A 17,820-nucleotide genomic window follows, 5' to 3' on the forward strand; every position below is an offset into this window, starting at 1 on the left:
GCCTGGGGCTCTGCCGGGTTTGCTCCTCGGGGATTCCCGCGGGGAGGGGGGTCGGGGTGACCCCCAGTTTGGGGCTGCCATCCCTGCTGGACCCTCCTGCTCCCTGCTCCTCTCCCACACTGCTGTTCATCCCCGTAGGTGGGGCCTGTTAATCAAAAGCCTCATTAAAACACCAGGTCACAGTGGCTGGTGTGGGAGCTGAGCTGGGTGGAGATGGGGTGACCTAGTGCCACTGGATGAACCTGGAGGCCTGCAGGAGCCCCATCACAGCCAGGACCGCGGGGATGATGGGATCCCGAGGCCGTGGGCTCTGCTCCCCCCACGCTGCATCCCTCGGGGTGCAGGGGGGGCTCTGTGTGTCCCCCCAGCTCCAGGCACTTCTCTTGCCAGCCACATCGGCATTGACGGTGGGATCATATGTACACAAGCATTCAATTACCCCGTAATGGCTGCAGGCGATTAAGCCATCAATCTCCTTCATTAGGGCCTGCCAGGCCCGGCCCAGCATCACCCAATAAAACCATTAAAACAACAACAACAACAGCCCAAAGCAGCAGCTTTAATGCACTGACCATAACCTCAGCCCGTGACGGCGCTGGGGGTGTCCCCCAGCTGGGGACCCACTCACCCCAAGGAGGTTTTGCCCTGCTGGGGCATCCCCGGGGAGCTGGGGGCTGCCCACCCCTGTGTGTCCCCCCAGCTCGGCACGCCAGGACCTGCTCTAGCACTTTATAGCTGACATTATCTTTTATTGCCATATAAAATCCAAGCTCCGGTGGCTTTATGGGGCTGCGCCGGCGTGTGGCACCTCTGCACTCCCAGCTGCTCCCTCTGCCCGCCTGGGCACTGCCCTGACCCCCCCAGTCGCTGCACTGGGGTCACAGCTGGCCCCACTGCGCCGCACCGCACGTGAGGGACACGACTGGTGCCACACTGGGGTCATGACAGGTCCAGCTGCACCCCACGCTGGAGACGTGATTGTCCCGACCACACGGTGGGGTCTGACTGGTCCCAGCACCTGTGACACTTGCACTGCTGGGCGGGTGACAGGGTGTCAGTGATGGGGGGAACCCTCCAGAATCGGGGGACCCAGCACCCAGAGCAGCACGGGGAGTCCCAGTCCTGGGCTGGTCCTGCTCGGAGCCAGAGTTTGTGGGACCCCAAATCCCGGGAGCCCCATTTGCGTGACCCCAGATCCCGGGAGCCACGCTTGGCAGGGGCAGGGACTGTGAGTGCAGGGACCGCGGGGGCCGGGGGTCCCTGCCGTGCCGCAGCCGTGGCCGTGCCACCGGCGGCCGCGTCCCCACGAGCGGGGCTGGCGCCCTGTCACAGCCTGTCACGTCTGCCAGCCCCGCGCCGCGGTGCCGGTGGCAGGGAACATCTGCTCGGCCGCCCCGCTGCCACGGCGCGTCGGGGGCAGGGGCACCGCCAGGACCCCCGGCCGGCGCCGCCGGGCCGGCTCCTCGCCGGGACACTGATGCGGGGTGACGGGGCGGCGGGGCGGACGGATGGGATCGGACAGACAGACGGGCAAGTGAGCGCCGCTGCCCACGCCACGGCCCAGCCACGCCGCGGGCCACCCGTGCCCGCCGCTCGCTCGCTCGCGACACGTCCTTGGGGACAGCGACAGCCCTGCCGCCCCCCCTGAGCTCCCGGCTATGCGCGGGGCGCATCCCGCACCCCTCCTCCTGTATCCCTGTTCCCACGCCTTGTGCCCCATCCCCGTGCTGGTGACCCGCACCGAGGGCACCCGGGGCACTGATTCCAAGGAAGGGACAATGCTGGGCGGGGACCCGCGGCTGCCGAGCAGGGTCGAGGTGGTGCCACCAGTGTCACCGACGCATTTTCACTTCCTTGCCAAGCCCAGGACTCGGTTTCCCGGGAGGGCAAGAGCTCCTCGACCCCTTCGCCCCGCCCGGGGGGTCGTGGGTCTCCATCCCCGCTGCACCGGGACCCCCGGGACCCCGCGGGGATGCTCCCGGTGCGGCACCGCGGGCTGCGAGGACGGCCGGGGCCGGTGGCCGGGACGATGCTGCCACCTGGTGCCACGGCACGGCGGCGGCGGCGGGACAGGCACCGGGGGTCGGGGGAGACACCGGGACCGGCCGCGGGGGTCGGGAGAAGCCCCAGGACCGACAGTCGGGGTCGAGGGAAACACCGGCACCGGCCGCGGGGGTCGAGGGCAGCGCTGGGACTGGCAGCGTGGGACGGAGAAAGCACCGGGACCGGGGGGTCGGGGTCAGCGCCGGGACAGGCAGCGGGGGCCGAGAGCCTTGTCGGGACTCCCGGAGCAGCCCCTGCCCGGGGGGAACCCGCCGAGCCCGGGAGACGCGGGACGCTGCCGGTCCCTCTCCCGATCCGCTCTGGGACGGGCCCCGACGCCAGCACAGATGGCACCGGCACAGGGAACGGCCGGGGATAGACGGGCGGGCTCGCCCCCACGGGAGGTGAGACCGAGCGGGGCGGGAAGAACCGGTGCCGGTCCCGGTCCCTCTCCCGGTCCTGATTCTGGTCCCGGTCCCGGTCCAGGCCCCTGTCCCGCTGTCGGTGTCGGAGCCTGTCCCTGTCACGGTCCCTGTCCCGGTGCCGGTGCCGGTCCTTGTCCCGGCGCCGGAGCGGCCGGGGGGCAGCGGGCCCGGTCCCCCCCTCCCGCCCGCCCCGTCGCGGCATCCCCGGAGCGCGGCCGGCGGCAGCTGCCGCGTTCCGCCCGCCCTGCCCGGGGCTGCGCACCCCCGGCCCGGCCCCCGCTCCCCCGGCCCGGCCAGCGGGGACTCCCCCGCGCCCCCCCGATCCCTCCACGGCCCCCGCACCGCCCCCGTCGGGCCCCCGCCGGGCCGGGCAGGGCAGGGGGCGCGGGCTGCGGGCCGGGGGCGGCGGGGCCAGCTGCCCGCGGGGGGGTCCGGTGCCCGCAGCACATGTGCTGTCACTCAGCCAGTCCCGCCGCTATTTTAGCTCGGGGCCGGCGGCCTGGCTGCGCCCCGCTCCGCCATGGGCCCCCCGCTCCTCCTCGCCTGCCTGCTCGCCCCGCTCTGCGCTCGGGTAAGGGCTGCGGGGACACCGGGGCGGCGGGGACCGGCTGGCACCGGGCACCGGGCGGGATGGGGACCCCCGGCTCCGTGCCCCAGGAGGGCTGGCTGGGGTGGGGAGCCTGAGCGCCGAGCCGGGGGTCGGCCGGACCCCAGACCTCGTGGAAACTCATGCCTGGGGGCAGCGGGGATGGGGCTGGGGGCGGTGGGGGCTCGGAGCCCCTCTTGAGGCATTTCCCACCCCACAGATGGCGGCGGCGGGGGGGGGCCTGCGGCTCCGGCACAGTGCCTGCGCCTGTGACCGGGATGGGCTGAGATGGGATCTGGGGGAGGCTGAGGCGCTTAAAGACACCCCGCTCCTCTTTTTTCCACCCCAGCTGTGGTCCCAGACCTCCCCGCACCCCCCTGTCCACTCACGCCCCCCCAGAGCCCCTCATCCTGCTCTCAGGCCGGAGCACGCGGGGCCCTCGGGATTCTGGCCTGGACCCTGCGCTCGGCTGCTCCAGGGCAGGGGAAGGAAAGGGGATCTGCAGGGCAGCCCCACAGGAACGGGACCCCCAGCGTCCCTCCCTCACATCCCGATGCCCCCCAGCTCCAGCGGCCCCCAGGGACGGGAGGGAGGTTTCACCCGCTGGGGGAGGGAGCAGAGAAAAACCTGGAGGCCACAGCGCGGCCCCGAGCCGCAGAACCAGCTCCTTGTCCTGCCCACCCCGTGGGGCTAGGACACAGCCCCCTCCCCACATCCCCCTCCCCACAGCCCCCTCCCCACAGCCAGCCCCACTGCCCCCCGTTCCCCCGTCCCCTGTCAGGGCACACGCGGCCCCTGGGGCTCCAGGGACCCCCGGCAGCCAGCGGTGCAGCACAGCTGGGCACAGATGTGGCTGCAAGGCCGGCGCTGCCCAGATGTGCTCCCTCCTCGGGGAGGGGACAGCGCCTGTCCCTGGGCCCAGGACAAGGCTGGCACGGAGCTGGGGGGTCGGTGGCTGCATGCACACCTCTCTGCCCCCTCCCCACCCCCAGCTCCCACAGTCCCCATGGCTCTGGCCCCCCCACAAATCACCCCAAATCCCTGACCTCGGTCCCACACAGCCCCATAACCCATCCTTGTCCCCACAGCTCCCTGACCCCACTGCAGCCCACCAAACTCCTGCTCCCCTTGCTTCCATCCCAAATCACCCCCTCACAGCCCCCAGCTCCACCCCACGCCCCCAGCTCCTTCTGCCTCCCCCAGCAGCCCAGCCCTGTCCCCAGGGTCACGCTGACAGCCCAAACTGATCCCTGAGCCCCCAACCCTCACTGCCACACCCACGTGTGGTGACAGTGATGTGGTGGAGAGGCCACGGTAGGTGCTGCCTGCCCGAGCTACCCCCCCTTCCCCAGGGGTCCTGTGGGGCACAGCCCATGCCCAGGGAACCACCAGGGCCATTTGTGGGGCACCCCTTCCTGGTGAGCCCAGCAGGACACCCATCACCATCACACCGGGGTGGCAGGGGACGCTGACACAAAGCTCCTGGGGAAGCTGGGTTACCCCAGACCCAACCCCAACCCCAGCAGGGGCACCCAGCACTCAGCACTCCACCACTGTGCACACCCAGCCAGCTGCAGCTCCCTGCCCACTGCCCGGCATTCCACTCCACCCCGGAGTTTCGGGGTCTCTGGCAGCGCCGTGTCCCCCCAGGGTGTCAGCCCAGCCCAGGCAGGGGCTGCAGCCCCCCAGGCCTGGCAGCAGCACGAGGCTCCTCGGCGGGTGAAGAGGGCCTGGGTGATCCCCCCCATCAGCGTCTCGGAGAACCACAAGCGCATCCCCCACCTCCTGGTGCAGGTGGGTGAGAGCCCCCAGCCCCTCTCCCAGCTCGCACACTGGGGACACCCTGGGCAGGGGATTGCACAGGGGCACCCCCGGAGGGGCACAGACCCCAGCCCGGGACCCCCAGCCCTGATTTTCCCGGGGCAGATCAAGTCAGACAAGCAGCAGCCCGGAGGGGTGATCTACAGCATCAAAGGGCCGGGGGTGGATGAGGAGCCCCTGGGCATCTTCTCCATCGACAAGTTCAGCGGGAAGGTTTTCCTCAACGCCATGCTGGACCGGGAGGAGCACGACCGCTACCGGGTAAGGATGATCCTGGGTGCCCACAGCCCCTCCCTGGGTCCCCAGGCAGACCCCGACCCCCACTCTGCCCCCACAGCTGAGAGCCTTCGCACTGGACCTGGGCGGGGTCACCCTGGAGGACCCCACGGACCTGGAGATCATCGTGGTGGACCAGAACGACAACCGGCCGCTCTTCCGGCAGGACGTGTTCACCGGGAGCGTGGTGGAGGGGGCTGAGCCAGGTGGGTCCGGCCCGGGGGGGCTGAGCTGGGCTGGGCTGGGCTGGGGGGACCGAGCCAGCCCCGTGCCAGCAGCCACCGGGCGCTCCTGGGCCGCAGGGACCTGCGTGATGACCGTGGATGCCACCGACGCCGACGACCCCGACACGGATAACGCGGCGCTGCGCTATTCCATCCTGGAGCAGGGCGCTGCAGCCATGTTCAGCATCAACGCCACCACGGGGGAGATCTGCACGGCACGGCCCGGCCTCGACCGCGAGGTACCGGGCTGGGGTCACCGGGATGGGGCTGGGGGGACGCCGGCACTCGGGGCAGCCACGGACACCCACGTGTGAAACCACAGCTCCGTCCACGAGCAGAGCCAGGCGTGGGGACGGGGTGGGTGGGCGGCAACTGAGGGGTCTCTGCGCTCCCTGGGGGCTGGGGGGCTCAGCTGTGCCCCCCCCATTCCCCACAGACCATGGGGGTGTACAACCTGACGGTGCAGGCGGCCGACATGTCCGGGGACGGGCTGACCACCACGGCCATGGCCGTCATCTACCTGGAGGACATCAACGACAACCCTCCCGAGTTCACCAAGGAGGAGGTGACGGCCGGGATGCGGGGACGTGCCGGGGTCAGCGGGGCGGGAGCTGCCCCCCCGGGGGTCTACGGCACCCCAAAGGGGCAGAGTCCAGCCCCACGCCGCTCTCCCCCAGTTCTCCATGGAGGTGGAGGAGCAGGCGGCCGGTGTGGACGCGGGCAAGGTTTTTGTGCACGACAAGGACCTGGCGGGCTCGCCCAGCTGGCTGGCCAAATTCACCATCCTGGAGGGCGACCCCGAGGGCGCCTTCGCCATCCGGACCGACCCCCACACCAACGACGGCGTGCTGTCCGTGGTCAAGGTGGGCAGGGGGCAGCCGGGGGTCACCGGGGGTCTCACGGCTCCGCTGACCCCCGGCCCCTCCCGCAGCCGCTGGACCACGAGGCGCGGGACCGCTTCGAGCTGACGGTGTCGGTGCGGAACGAGCGGCCGCTGGAGCCCTCGGCCCCCGCCAGCCCCCGGGCGCTGGCCACGGTGCGGGTGCGGGTGCGGGACGTCAACGAGGCGCCCGCGTTCCGCGAGAACCCGCGGCGGATCAGCGTCCTGGAGGGGACACCCCCGGGCACCCCCATCACCACCTACACCGCCAGCGACCCCGACACGCACCAGATCCAGACCCTCTCGTGAGTCCCGCTCCCCTCCCACGGCCCCCGCAGCCGCGGGGCGGGGTGGGGGCGATGTCTCACGCAGCCCCTCGCCCACAGCTACGCGCTGCTCTACGACCCCGCGGACTGGCTGCGGCTGGACCCTCGCACCGGCACCGTGCGCACCAAGCGGGAGCTGCTGCACCCCTCCGCCTTCCTGCAGGGCGGCTGGTACATCGCCCTGGTACTCGCCCGCGACGATGGTGAGCAGCCGCCCCCGCCGGCCCCTCGCCCCCGCTGTCCCCGCTGACCCCTCTGCTCTGTCCCCAGCCGAGCCCCCGCTCTCGGCCACCGGCACCCTGTCCATCGAGATCCTGGAGGTGAACGACCACGCTCCGCAGCTGCAGCCGCCGGCCGGAGTGCTCTGCGGGCGGCCGGGACGCGGGGGGACCCTGCTCCTGGGGGCCACCGACGACGACCGGCCCCCCCATGGAGCCCCCTTCCACTTCCAGCTCAGCCCCCAGCACCCGCAGCTCGCCCGCAACTGGAGCATCGCCCGCTTCAATGGTGAGGGTCCGCCGGGGCCCTAGCGGGGGATGATGCTCGGAGGGTCCCGCTCACCCTGCCCGCCCCGCAGTGACCCACGCCGTGCTGGCCGTGCTGGCGGAGCTGCCCGAGGGGCTCTACTCGCTGCCGCTGCTGCTCCGGGACTCGGGGACGCCCCCGCGGGAGCAGCAGCAGCTGCTGAACGTCTCGGTGTGCCACTGCGGCCGGGACGGCACCTGCCTGGACGGGGCGCTGGCCGCGGCCACCGCCGGGGCCGGCATCACCCTCGGGGCGCTCATGATCATCCTGGGCAGCAGCGTCCTCCTCCTTGGTGAGTGAGACCCCTTTGGTCCTTCCCCCACCCCTCCCCATGGCACCCCAACCCCGGGCTGCTCCTGGCCACCCCTCCCGAACCCCACCAGCCCATTCTGTCACCTGACCCCCACCCAGCGCCCCATCCTGGGCCTGGCCTCCCACCCAACCCTACCCATGGCCCCCAACACCTCCCACTACCCAGCAACCCCTTCTGACCGTTCCTCCCCATGCCCACACGCTTGTCCCGTGTCCCCTGTCCCCGTGTCCCGTGTCCCCTGTCCCCGTGTCCCGTGTCCCCTGTCCCCGTGTCCCCGTGTCCCGTGTCCCCGCAGTGCTGGCGGCTCTGGGCGCTGCGCGGGTGCGCGGGCGCCGCCGGGCTCTGCGCAAGGGGCTCCTGCAGCGCTCTCGGGACGACATGCGCGACAACATCCTCAACTACGACGAGCAGGGCGGGGGCGAGGAGGACCAGGTGAGCAGGACCCGTGGCAGGGGGGTCCCGGGGGTCCGCAGCTCAGCCCCCGCACGTCTAAACCCCTCCCGGCCCCGCAGGACGCCTACGACATCAACCAGCTCCGGCACCCCGAGCTCTTCTCCCCCCGGGCCAAGCCCCCCCTGCGCAGGGACGCCCCGCTCAGCTCCGGGACCCCCGTGGCCCCCCGCAAGCTGCCCAGCAGCCCCTCGGACATCGAGGACTTCATCAACGAGGTGGGTCGGGGCCCGGCGGTCCCCACCGGTCCCCCGCTCACTGCCGGCGGGCTGACGGTGACCCCCCGTCCCTGCAGGGGCTGGAGGCGGCTGACAGTGACCCCAGCGTGCCCCCCTATGACACGGCCCTCATCTACGACTACGAGGGCTCGGGCTCGGTCGCCAGCCCCCTGAGCTCCATCGTGTCCAGCCTGACGGACGAGGACCAGGACTACGACTACCTGAGCGAGTGGGGGCCGCGCTTCCGCCGCCTGGCCGACCTCTACGGGCACTAGCAGGGAGGGGGCAGGAGGGGACACCCCGCTGCCCAGGGAGGGGCTGGGGCAGGGACGGGGCGGCGGGCAGCTCGCACACTCACACCCGGGAGATGCCCAGAGGCTTCGGGAATGGACCCGCGCAGGATGCCCGGCTGGAGCGGCTTTGCACGCGCGTGTGCTACGAGAGGCCTCCGTGCAGGGGGTGACCCACACACCCCGCAAAACAAACCTGGGGGGCGACGCCCGGGTGAGCCCCATGCAGCTGGGAGGGGGCGAGGAGACCCCCGGGCACCCCCATAATAAAGAGCGGGGGGTGCTGGCGGGGGTGTGTGACCCCCCCACACCAGCGACCCGTAGAAACAAGGCACTTTTATTGGGAGCCGGCAGCACCCCCGGGGGGCTTCTCCCCCACCCCAGGGCTCCCAGCCCCGCCGCGGGGTGGGCGCTGCTCCCCAGCCCCCGCCTCCTGCTGCTCCCCCTACATCCCTGGGCGGGGGTCCCCGCTCGGCCCCCCCCAGCAGCCGGGAGAGCCCCAGGGAGCGCGGGGGGCACGGCTACATCTCGCGGGGGGGCTCCGGGGAGCGCAGCGTCCTCTTGGTGGAGGCGGCCAGGCGGGAATAGTCGCGGGGGATGGCGTGGGGGGCCAGCAGGGGCAGGTGGTCCTCGCGGGGGGGGCGGCGGAACAGGGGCGGGCGGCGCTGGCTCTCGCCGTCCTGCAGGGACTGGGGCAGCCCCCGGCCCTGGCTCTCGGGCAGCAGCATGATGCTGAGCACGGCCAGGATGGCGAAGGAGGCGAACACGACGTGGTGCAGGAAGAAGCCGCGGCTGTTGGGGATGGCGGTGATGGGCGCCGCCGCCTTGCCCACGAAATTGGCCCCCACGACCAGGCCCAGCCCGGCGCCCCTGCGGGAGGAACGCGCTCAGGGGGGCTCTGCCCGCTGCCCCCCGGAGCACGAGAGGGGGGCGGCTCCCCCTTACCTGACCACGGTGGGGAGAACCTCGCTGGCAAAGAAGATGCTGAGCATGGTGACGGCGTGGGAGGCGGCCGTGCCCACCACGGACAGGGTGAGGACGATGAGCTCCAGCAGGTCTGCGAGGGGGTGAAGCACATCAGGGGGCAAACCCCGCACCCGCCTCTCTTCCCCCTGGCTGGGGCCGCGTCCCGGGGGTCCCGCGGGGGTCTTACACTGGGTGAGGGCCAGCAGCAGCAGGGAGGAGATGCCGGTGAGGACGGTGCAGAGCAGGAGGATGGCGCGGCGCCCGAAGCGCTCGGCCGTCAGGCACACGAAGAGGCAGGCGGCCGCCTCGGTGCCCAGCAGCACCAGGTGGGAGGAGAAGAAGTGGGGCAGGTGGGGGACCAGGTTGCGGGTGAAGCAGTGGCGGATGCCGGAGCCGATGAACCTAAGGGACAGCGGGGTCAGGTGGCCGCGAGTGGGGCCCCCCGGCCCAGGGCCACCCCGTTGACCCCCCCCGGGCGCTCACGCCGCGAAGCCGAGGATGACGCCGTTCTTCCAGATGACCCTGGTGCCGCAGATCTCGCAGACCGAGTGGTACCGGGGCCGCGGGGGCGCCTCGGACAGGGCCTCCAGCTCTGCCGGGAGAGGGGAAAGCGGGATAGAGCCGGCTCTGTTACACCACCCCACAGCCACGGCTTGGGGATGGGGCCGATCGCCCCTGCAGTCCCCCCACGCACCCGCGAGCAGGCTGTCCTGGGGACAGTTGTCTTCGGCCAGCGCCTGCAGAGTCTTCCTGGCCCTCTCCAGCTGCCGTGTGGCCAGCAGCCAGCGCGGGGACTCCAGCAGCAGGGCCGGGCACCTGGGGCACGAGTGTCAGGTCACGGGGCTCCCCGCGGGGCTGGCCCCCCTCCAGCACTGACCTTCCCACCTGGCTTCAAAGCAACGCTGCCCAGAAACCCTCAGCTTCAAACCTGAGCAAACATTTACCCAGGGTGGGGGGTTCCACTCCTCTGGAGAGCCCCGGGTGGCCTTTGATCCCCACCGTGGCCCCGGGCAGGGTGTGCTGGGCTGGGATCAGCTTGGCACCAGCCCCGGGGCACAGCCCAGCCCCACGCAGCCCCCTGCCCGGGGGGTCCTTACCACCAGCTGGCAGCCAGCAGTGCCAGGATCATGGTGACAGCGCCCTGCAGCACCCGCCAGTCCCGGCACAGCAGGGCCAGCCCCGGCAGCAGCAGCTCCCCGGCCATCCAGAAGAATCCGGCCACCATGGTCACCCCCAGCCGGTGCGGGGGGTCACACAGCTCCAGCCCTGGCAGGGGGCGAGGGGGCCACAGTGGGTACCAAGGACACGGGGCATCCTGCACCCTGGGGCATCCCGTGCTCCAGACCATCCCGGGACATCCCACAGCCTGGAGCATCCCGCACCCCAGGGCCCTCCCGATGCCCCCATCACACTCACGTGCCACGTAGAGGGCGAGGAAGGCTCCTGCCAGCGCGGCCCCGAAGAGCAGCCGCGCCACCAGGACCATGAGGAAGTCCACAGCCAGTGCCACGCCGAGGCCCACGGGCACGGCCAGCGCCAGGGACAGCAGGAAGGTGGGACGGCGGCCAAACCTGCCAGGGACGGGCTGTGAGGGGCTGGGCACGGTGCCCCCTGCCCGCGGGGGCTGTCTGGGGACCCCCACTACCTGTCACAGGCCAGGCCGGCGGTGACACTGCCCAGGGTCCAGCCCAGCAGGTGCGTGGTCTGCTCCAGGGGCACCTTCCAGCGCGAGGCACACACCAGGTCCCACTGCAGGGACACAGCGGGGGGGTGTCAGCGCGGGGGGCTCGGCAAACCCCCTGGCACTGCCCACAGGGCTGGGATGGACGGGGCTGCAGGGCTCCTGGAGAGCCCACACCCCACGAACAGAAATGTGGGGACAGATGTGAAGAGACAGTACGGGTGATCCCAAGAGCCCTGGACACCATGCAGCCCCTCAGCACCCTTCCCCAGGGCTCCCCCAGCCAGCCCCAAACCCCTCCAGGGGTCACTGCACACCCTGCACGCCCAGGGCTTTCCCGTGGGATCCTTTCCGGAGCCCCCAGCTGGCTCTGGTGCCTGGGACCCCCCAGTGTGTTCCCCCGACTCCTCTCAGGTATCCCCCCCCCTAGAGCGCTCCCAGCCCCCTCCCTTAACCCCTCCTTTACCCGCGGGACCCCTCAGCCCCTCCAGCGCCGCAGGCTGCCCCGGGCCCGGGGGTCCCCCGCCCTCCCCGGCCCTGGCACCCCCTGCACGCCGCCACCCCCGTGCCCACCTGCGTGACGAGGTTGGCGCGGAGGCCGGCGGCGGGCAGCGCGTAGTGCCAGCCGCGGGTGCAGGGCCCGGTGCCGTTGGGCCGGGGGTCCCCGGAGGGGTAGCGGTACAGCTGGCAGGGGCTCCAGCCGCCGCGGAGGCGCGGCACGGCGGCGCGGAGCAGCGCGGGGCCCCCGAGGCGGCGGAGCGGCGGCGGCAGCAGCGCGGTGTCGGGGCGGCAGCGGTGCGGGGGCTCCGCGCCCAGCGCCCAGCCCAGCGCCCAGCCCAGCGCCAGCGCCAAGCACGGCACCCAGCCCCCCGCCGCCCGCCGGCCCCGCGGCCGCGACCCCCCCGAGAGCCATCGCCACCGCCCGCCACCGCCACCGCGCTCGGGCTCGGCGCGGCCAGGTGGGGCGGCACCGGCCGGACCCGCCCCGCGGCACCGCCCCGACGGCTCCCTCCGGATCTGACCCCCAGCCCCGGTTCGGACCCCCCCCAGCCCTGGTTCAGACCCCCAGCCCTGGTTCAGACCCCTCCAGTCCCGGTTCAGATCACCCCCCATCCGGCTCAGACCCCCAGCCCCGGTTCCCAGCCTGGATGCCCAGCCCTGGTCCCGATCCCCAGCCCCGGTTCACAAACCCCAGCCTGGTTCACAATCCCCAGCCCCGGTCCCGATCCCCAGCCCTGATCCCTGGCCCGGTTCGCCCCCCTCAGCCCCCGTTCACTCCCCCCAGCCCCGGACCCAGCTCCCACAGCCCGCTGCACCCCCAGCCTGGTTTTCCCCCCAAGCCCCCCAGTTTGGTTCTCCAAGCCCCATTCCTCCCACCTCAGCCCCAGTTTGCCCCCCCAGCCCTGGTTCACTGCCCCCACCCCAGCTCAGCCCCCCTCTCCATGGTGCTCCAGACCCCTCTCAGGACCAGGGGATCCCCCGGCCCTGCTGGTGTTGGGGGTCCTGGGGTGCAGCCGGGGGTTCCAGGACCCATCTGGGAACACCCACAAATGCACCCAGGTCCCCCAGTCCCAGTAGGGTGCCAGTGGAATCTGTGACACCCCCTCTAGGAAGGGAACGTGTTGGCACCCAGCACCACGTGAGCCCGTGGGAAGAGACAACAGAGCAGCCAAACTGCAAACAGGCTTTACTTCCCTCTTCCTTCTAAAATTTACTCACAAATGTGATTTCTGGGGGCGGCAGCATCACTCGGGTGCTCAGCCTCAGACCTGCAATGGTGGAAAAGCTCCATCTGCAAAATCACATGGAAAACCACACCGAAAAATCACACCTGCAAACTCACATTGAAAAATCACACTAAAAAAATTCCATCTGCATTTTTTTACCTCCCTCTGAAGGATCCACACCCCCGCACACGTCTGGGAGTTATACTGGGAGGAAAACTCACCCTGGAGACTCCCAAGGTCACCAGCACCGTGGCCAGAGGAGCCTACGGGACTTTCCAGCTTTACATGCCCATGAAAGGCCTCTCTGTGGCTACACAGACAAATTCACGGCTGTTTAACAAAACGAAGACCAGGGATGGAAATGAATCCAAGAACAAGTGTTACCTGTGGCTGCTTTCTTGAGCCCCTGACACAGGAGCAACCCCTGGCCCCAGCATTGGTTCCAGTGCCCCATCACACTGATCCCACAGCCCAGGAAAAGAGGGGGGGAAACAATCCCTCTGGCTGCAGCTGGGACATGGCACTGCCCGTCCTGCTGTGGCTGTGCGAGCTCCAGTCCTGGTGCCAGCGGTGCCAAGGCAGGGGCTGGGGGCCGGGCAGGGGAGGGTGGGACCCCCTGGCTCTCCTGAAGCTGCTGCGATGCGTTGGAGAGAAATCCTCCAGGATCTCCTGCCCCCACCGTGGAAAATTCCTCGAGTGGCTGCAAAGCTGGCAGCAGTGAGTGGGGAGCTGGGGGCTCAACCCAGGGGTCCCCTCTGGTCCCCAACAGAGGAAGTTGGAGAACTCAGAGCTGGCAGTGGGGGTCCGTGGGGGCCACCTCTCTCTCCTGCCTGGGGCTGGCAGCTGCAGCCACCAGGAAAGGCTGGGCAGCAGCAGAAGGAAGGCACAGAGGTCCTGGAACGGCACTGGCATCTGCCTCCAGCTGCACCCCTGAGCTCCTGAGTGAGGACTGAGCTTGCCCGGATCCACCCATCCCTGTCCAGACTCTGCAACCCCAAAACAGCATCTCCTGCTCAGTCACTCTGGGGGCAGTGAATTCACCAACACAGGGGGTCCCCTCTCCTCATAACCCACCCCTGGAGAGGTCCAATCCCACTGCACACAGAGAGGCATGGAAAAGAGAGGATGACGTTTAAAACCACAGAACGGTATGGGTTGGAAGGGACCTTAAAGATTGTCTTGTTCCATCCCCTGCCATGGGCAGCTGATCTGAGCAACCTTTTCCTTGACAGCGAAACTGCTGCCCAGGGTGAACTATAAATACAAAGATAATTTTAATTAATTTATTTATTTCTTTACACATAACTGAAAGTGATGTTACAGTACATAAGTTATTTACAACTGTGCAGTAATGTGTTGCAAAATAAATTATCTAGAAGGCAGCAAAAGTACATTGTTAATGTATATAAAAACTGTACAGCATTTATGGGATACAATTTTTCTTTATATGAGTATTGGCTCTGTAGTGTTTTCAAGTTATGTTCTCAGAAAGAGAAACGAAATGCCCAAGATTAAAGGAAAAAATATATAAACCACGTGGATTTTACTCCATTAAAAACACAGTTGGCAAAGTCCTTTCTCTGCGTCGCCGTCTCCCCGGCCGTGCCGCCCTGGCGGCTCCTCTGCCCGTCCCCAGCGGCTGCTGCGGGGCCACCGGCACATCCCGGAGCTGTCCCCGCTCCGGAGCCGCCGCCGCCCACCTCGGACACTGTCCTTTTGTCTCTAATTGTTGTTTGTTTGCTTTTTTTTTTTTTTTTGTGATTTTTTTTTTTTGTAGTATTTTTTTGTTTTGTTTTTTTTTTAGACATACCCATGATGGAACGAGAAACTCAAACACCCCCCTCCCTCCCCCCATGGTTTCCTACTGCAGCTTCTCCGAGAGGAGATCCGCGCCCGGTGGAAAACAGAGAGCTGGAAATCACGGTGTTCACAAGTACATGGTTCACGTGGTTGCTGGCCCCGCTCAGCAGCTTCCGCAACACACACACGGTGTCCTTGGCCTCGTCCCTCCGCGCCTCGGCCAGTCCCGGGGCCGCTGAGCGCCCGCTGCCCGCGCTGCCCGGAGCCTCCCCGCCGCGGGCGCCGGCGGGAAGGAGCTGCGCCCGGCCCGCTGCCCCGCGGAGCCGCGTCAGTCCGGAAGCGAGGGACACGTCGTGAAGAAAGTGCAATTCTTTTTCTTATTGTTTTGTTTTCTGCCGATAGCTGCTTCCTCCTCCTCTGACCAGGGATTCATCAGCAAGCGGTTAAGGGTGAATGTGAGCTCGACCGCCCGACCTCGGAGCGCTCCCGTCCTTGCCAGTGTTCAGAGATGTCTCCTGGCTTGGAACTGTCATGCCGGCAAGAGCACAAAGTCATCGTTCACGTCGACCATTGGCACATAGAACGAGGGCACCTCGTTCACGCAGAGGGATTTGTGCCCCGCGGGGTCCAGCTCCTGCACCTTCAGCTGCCACTCCATCCTCTGCACGGCGTTCAGGGCAGCTGCTTCGTGTTGCTGTCGCATGAGCAGGCACGTCTGGATTGGGAAACAACAACGGGACGTGAGGGCCGAGTGGCAGGCAGAGGCAGGGGACACGCAGCCACCGCGGGCACAGTGTTACATGCAGCAAGGGGTGCCACACACAGGACACCCGGATTTGGAATCTCTGCTGAGCCCAGCTCCGGCAGGAGCCGAGGCAAACCCGAAAGTTTGGGTTTGAAAGGCTTGTCAGCACTCCAGAGCATCCACTGCCATGCACACTGCCCTGACAATCTCTGGACACCCACTCTGTGCTGGAAACCACTAAGGCAGCTCCCAGGCTCCAGCCACAGGCAGAACCCTCCTGGAATGCCCCTGCCTGGAGCACGGGGCTCCCAGAGCTCTCACCTTCATCCGGTCATACTTGTCATCCACGTCCTGCAGCCAGGAAATGAACTGTCGCGCGTTGAAACGGTCTCTGACCGATTTGTTTTCATCTCCCTAAGGATGGGACAGCAAAGGGAGGGATTAGTTTTGTGATTTAAGCAGCTACAGGTCCCACAGGCCATATTCAAGCCCCTCCTGGGGTGCAAACTCCTCAGAACTGCAGTGCCTGCAGGGAGGGAGGACAGACATCACTGCTGCCAGCTGCTCCCGCAGCCCTTTCCCGGGGTTCAGCCTCAGGTGGGAATGCACCCATGTGCACATACTCCCTGTTTCTCCTTGCTTTGCAGGGAATCTGTCCATGTCAGCCCATCACAGCACCTGCACCTCTCTGACTCCTTCAACTGACGCCAGGATAGCAGCAGCACAGACACTTGGCTGGGAAATGCTGCCAGATAAATCAGAGCTCCTGGATCAATACGCAGCTCACTAATAAATCCCAGGATGCTGTCCGTGTCCAGGATCCCTCCTGCAATGCAGCAGTGAAATGTTTCTCTTCCCTTCCTTCCACAGGGAGAAACACCTCAGAGTGTAGTGAAGGAAACCTTTCCAGTGCAGATGATCCTGACCAAGAAGGATGGAGGGTCCCAAGGCTCACTGACAAAGCTGAGCCATCTCTGCTCCTAACAGACATGAACTCCCTGTATCCCACATTCAATTAGACAATTAGGCAAACGATGTTCCAAGTCATAGAACAGTTTGGATTGGAAGGGACCTCATCTCATTGCACCCCCTGCCATAGGACACCTTCCACTATCCCAGGTTGCTCCAAGCCCCATCCAACCTGGTTTTGGACACTTCCAGGGATAGAGCAGCCACAGCTTCTCTGGGCACCTGTGCCAGGGCCTCTCCACCCTCACAGGGAACAATTCCTTCCCAGTATCCCATCTAACCTGCCCTTTTGCAGAGGTGACATCCTGCACCCATGTGCCGTGGTGGGTGACCTGAGCAAGGAGAGCATTAGTAACTCCTGTCTCCATGCTTCCCTCCACAAAAGCCCATCTCCCTCAGGGTCTTGCAGAGCCCCTGAGGCCCTTCCTCACCACTGAGCCAGGCACTGACCTGATTTTCCAGAGGCATGTTGTACACCTCGGAGTCCAGCAGCATGGTGCAGGCGCTGAAGGGCACGGCCTGGTTGGCAATGGTCCTCGCTGCCCGGCAGTGCACCCTCAGGATCTCCTGCTCGCAGGAGACGATGAGCTTCTCCTGAGGAAGAGCAGAGCAGTGAGTGTGGCAGCCTCAGCCCCGCCAGCAGGGGAAACTGGTGCCCTGCTCCCCAGCTGGAGAGCGCCCTTACCCGCTCTATGCTGTGCTGCAGCCGCAGCTTGCCCCGCACGGCCTCCTGCTGCTTGAAGAGCTCCTTGAGCGGCTCCGCGAGCGACGGCGGCGGCGCGATCTGCGGGCACAGGCAGGGGCTGAGAGCGGGACCTCCGAGGGGCGCAGCCCGGGGGCTGGCTGCACCCTGAAACGTGTGCTGGCCACAGAGGGGGCAGGGACATCCCATGGGGTGCCTGTGGAGAAGCTCTGCCGAGGACAAGGTCCTGGAGTGCTCAGACTCAGTGAGGGTGAGGGTTTGGCAAGAACAACCAGAGCCTGACCCGCCCTCGTGCTGCAGGGCAGGGCGTGCAGCAGGGAACGGAGCCTGGTCACACTGACCCTTCTCCTCCAGCCTGGAGCCCAGATTTACCACCTGCAGCACCACGTTTATTGATGCATTTGTATTAGCCAGGCTGCTCCTGCAGCACAGCAGTAAAATGCTGATCCCAGTGCCAAGACAAAGAGCAGAGCTTGGGAAAATGATGGCAGGAGTTAAGAGCCAACTTTCCCGTGTTCCACGTACATGATCCTGTTACTACACTGCTGCAAGAGCAGTTTTACCTTCCAGCCTCAAATCTAGTGAATTCTTACAAACTTTGCTCTAAAACCTGACCAAACCTCAGGTCCCTCAGCACAGCCCAATGTCTTCTCTGCAAAAATGCATCAACTCAGGGGCTGCATTTACCACACAGCCAGGCACTTACCCAGGCTCAGGTTTGGTGTCATAGTCTAAAGGCAGGTTGGGGCATGTAGGCATTGCAAGGTGGTGACAGGGCATGGGGGACAATTTGGATGTGTGTGTAACAGTGAGGTGGGACAGTTCCCGAGGCTAAAGAGAGAAGGTGACTCA

The 17,820-nt window shown here is 67.3% G+C and overlaps 3 protein-coding genes across 6 annotated transcripts in view; 1 reads left to right on the forward strand and 2 right to left on the reverse strand.

Moving 5' to 3' along the window:
* Nucleotides 1-2,861: 2,861 nt before the first annotated feature.
* Nucleotides 2,862-8,704, forward strand: CDH15 (cadherin 15). Its single transcript, XM_038148596.1, has 14 exons — nucleotides 2,862-3,039; nucleotides 4,705-4,848; nucleotides 4,981-5,136; nucleotides 5,213-5,357; nucleotides 5,454-5,614; nucleotides 5,812-5,940; nucleotides 6,053-6,238; nucleotides 6,307-6,560; nucleotides 6,642-6,784; nucleotides 6,852-7,088; nucleotides 7,159-7,398; nucleotides 7,715-7,851; nucleotides 7,932-8,087; nucleotides 8,165-8,704. The coding sequence occupies exons 1-14, from the start codon at nucleotides 2,989-2,991 to the stop codon at nucleotides 8,360-8,362; spliced, it is 2,337 nt and encodes a 778-aa protein (XP_038004524.1). The 5' UTR covers nucleotides 2,862-2,988; the 3' UTR covers nucleotides 8,363-8,704.
* Nucleotides 8,699-12,137, reverse strand: SLC22A31 (solute carrier family 22 member 31). The gene is made up of 9 exons (XM_038148545.1): nucleotides 11,598-12,137; nucleotides 10,989-11,092; nucleotides 10,760-10,914; nucleotides 10,441-10,609; nucleotides 10,038-10,159; nucleotides 9,827-9,935; nucleotides 9,531-9,745; nucleotides 9,323-9,434; nucleotides 8,699-9,247 (listed from the first exon to the last, which is right to left on the reverse strand). The coding sequence occupies exons 1-9, from the start codon at nucleotides 12,135-12,137 to the stop codon at nucleotides 8,899-8,901; spliced, it is 1,875 nt and encodes a 624-aa protein (XP_038004473.1). The 3' UTR covers nucleotides 8,699-8,898.
* A 2,355-nt stretch (nucleotides 12,138-14,492) lies between these two features.
* The window catches only part of ANKRD11 (ankyrin repeat domain 11), a 130,653-nt gene continuing 127,325 nt past the window's right edge, over nucleotides 14,493-17,820 (reverse strand). For all 4 annotated transcript variants that reach the window (XM_038148590.1, XM_038148593.1, XM_038148592.1 and 1 more), the window contains exons 10-13: nucleotides 16,951-17,049; nucleotides 16,716-16,859; nucleotides 15,618-15,710; nucleotides 14,493-15,266 (exon numbers count right to left, since the gene is read on the reverse strand). In XM_038148590.1, the coding sequence (XP_038004518.1) occupies nucleotides 15,081-15,266; nucleotides 15,618-15,710; nucleotides 16,716-16,859; nucleotides 16,951-17,049 (522 nt within the window). In that variant the 3' untranslated portion in view covers nucleotides 14,493-15,080. The remainder of the gene's footprint in view (nucleotides 15,267-15,617; nucleotides 15,711-16,715; nucleotides 16,860-16,950; nucleotides 17,050-17,820) is intronic.

This window comes from Motacilla alba, chromosome 11 (assembly GCF_015832195.1).
Source record: "Motacilla alba alba isolate MOTALB_02 chromosome 11, Motacilla_alba_V1.0_pri, whole genome shotgun sequence".
Taxonomy (NCBI): Eukaryota; Metazoa; Chordata; class Aves; order Passeriformes; family Motacillidae; genus Motacilla; species Motacilla alba.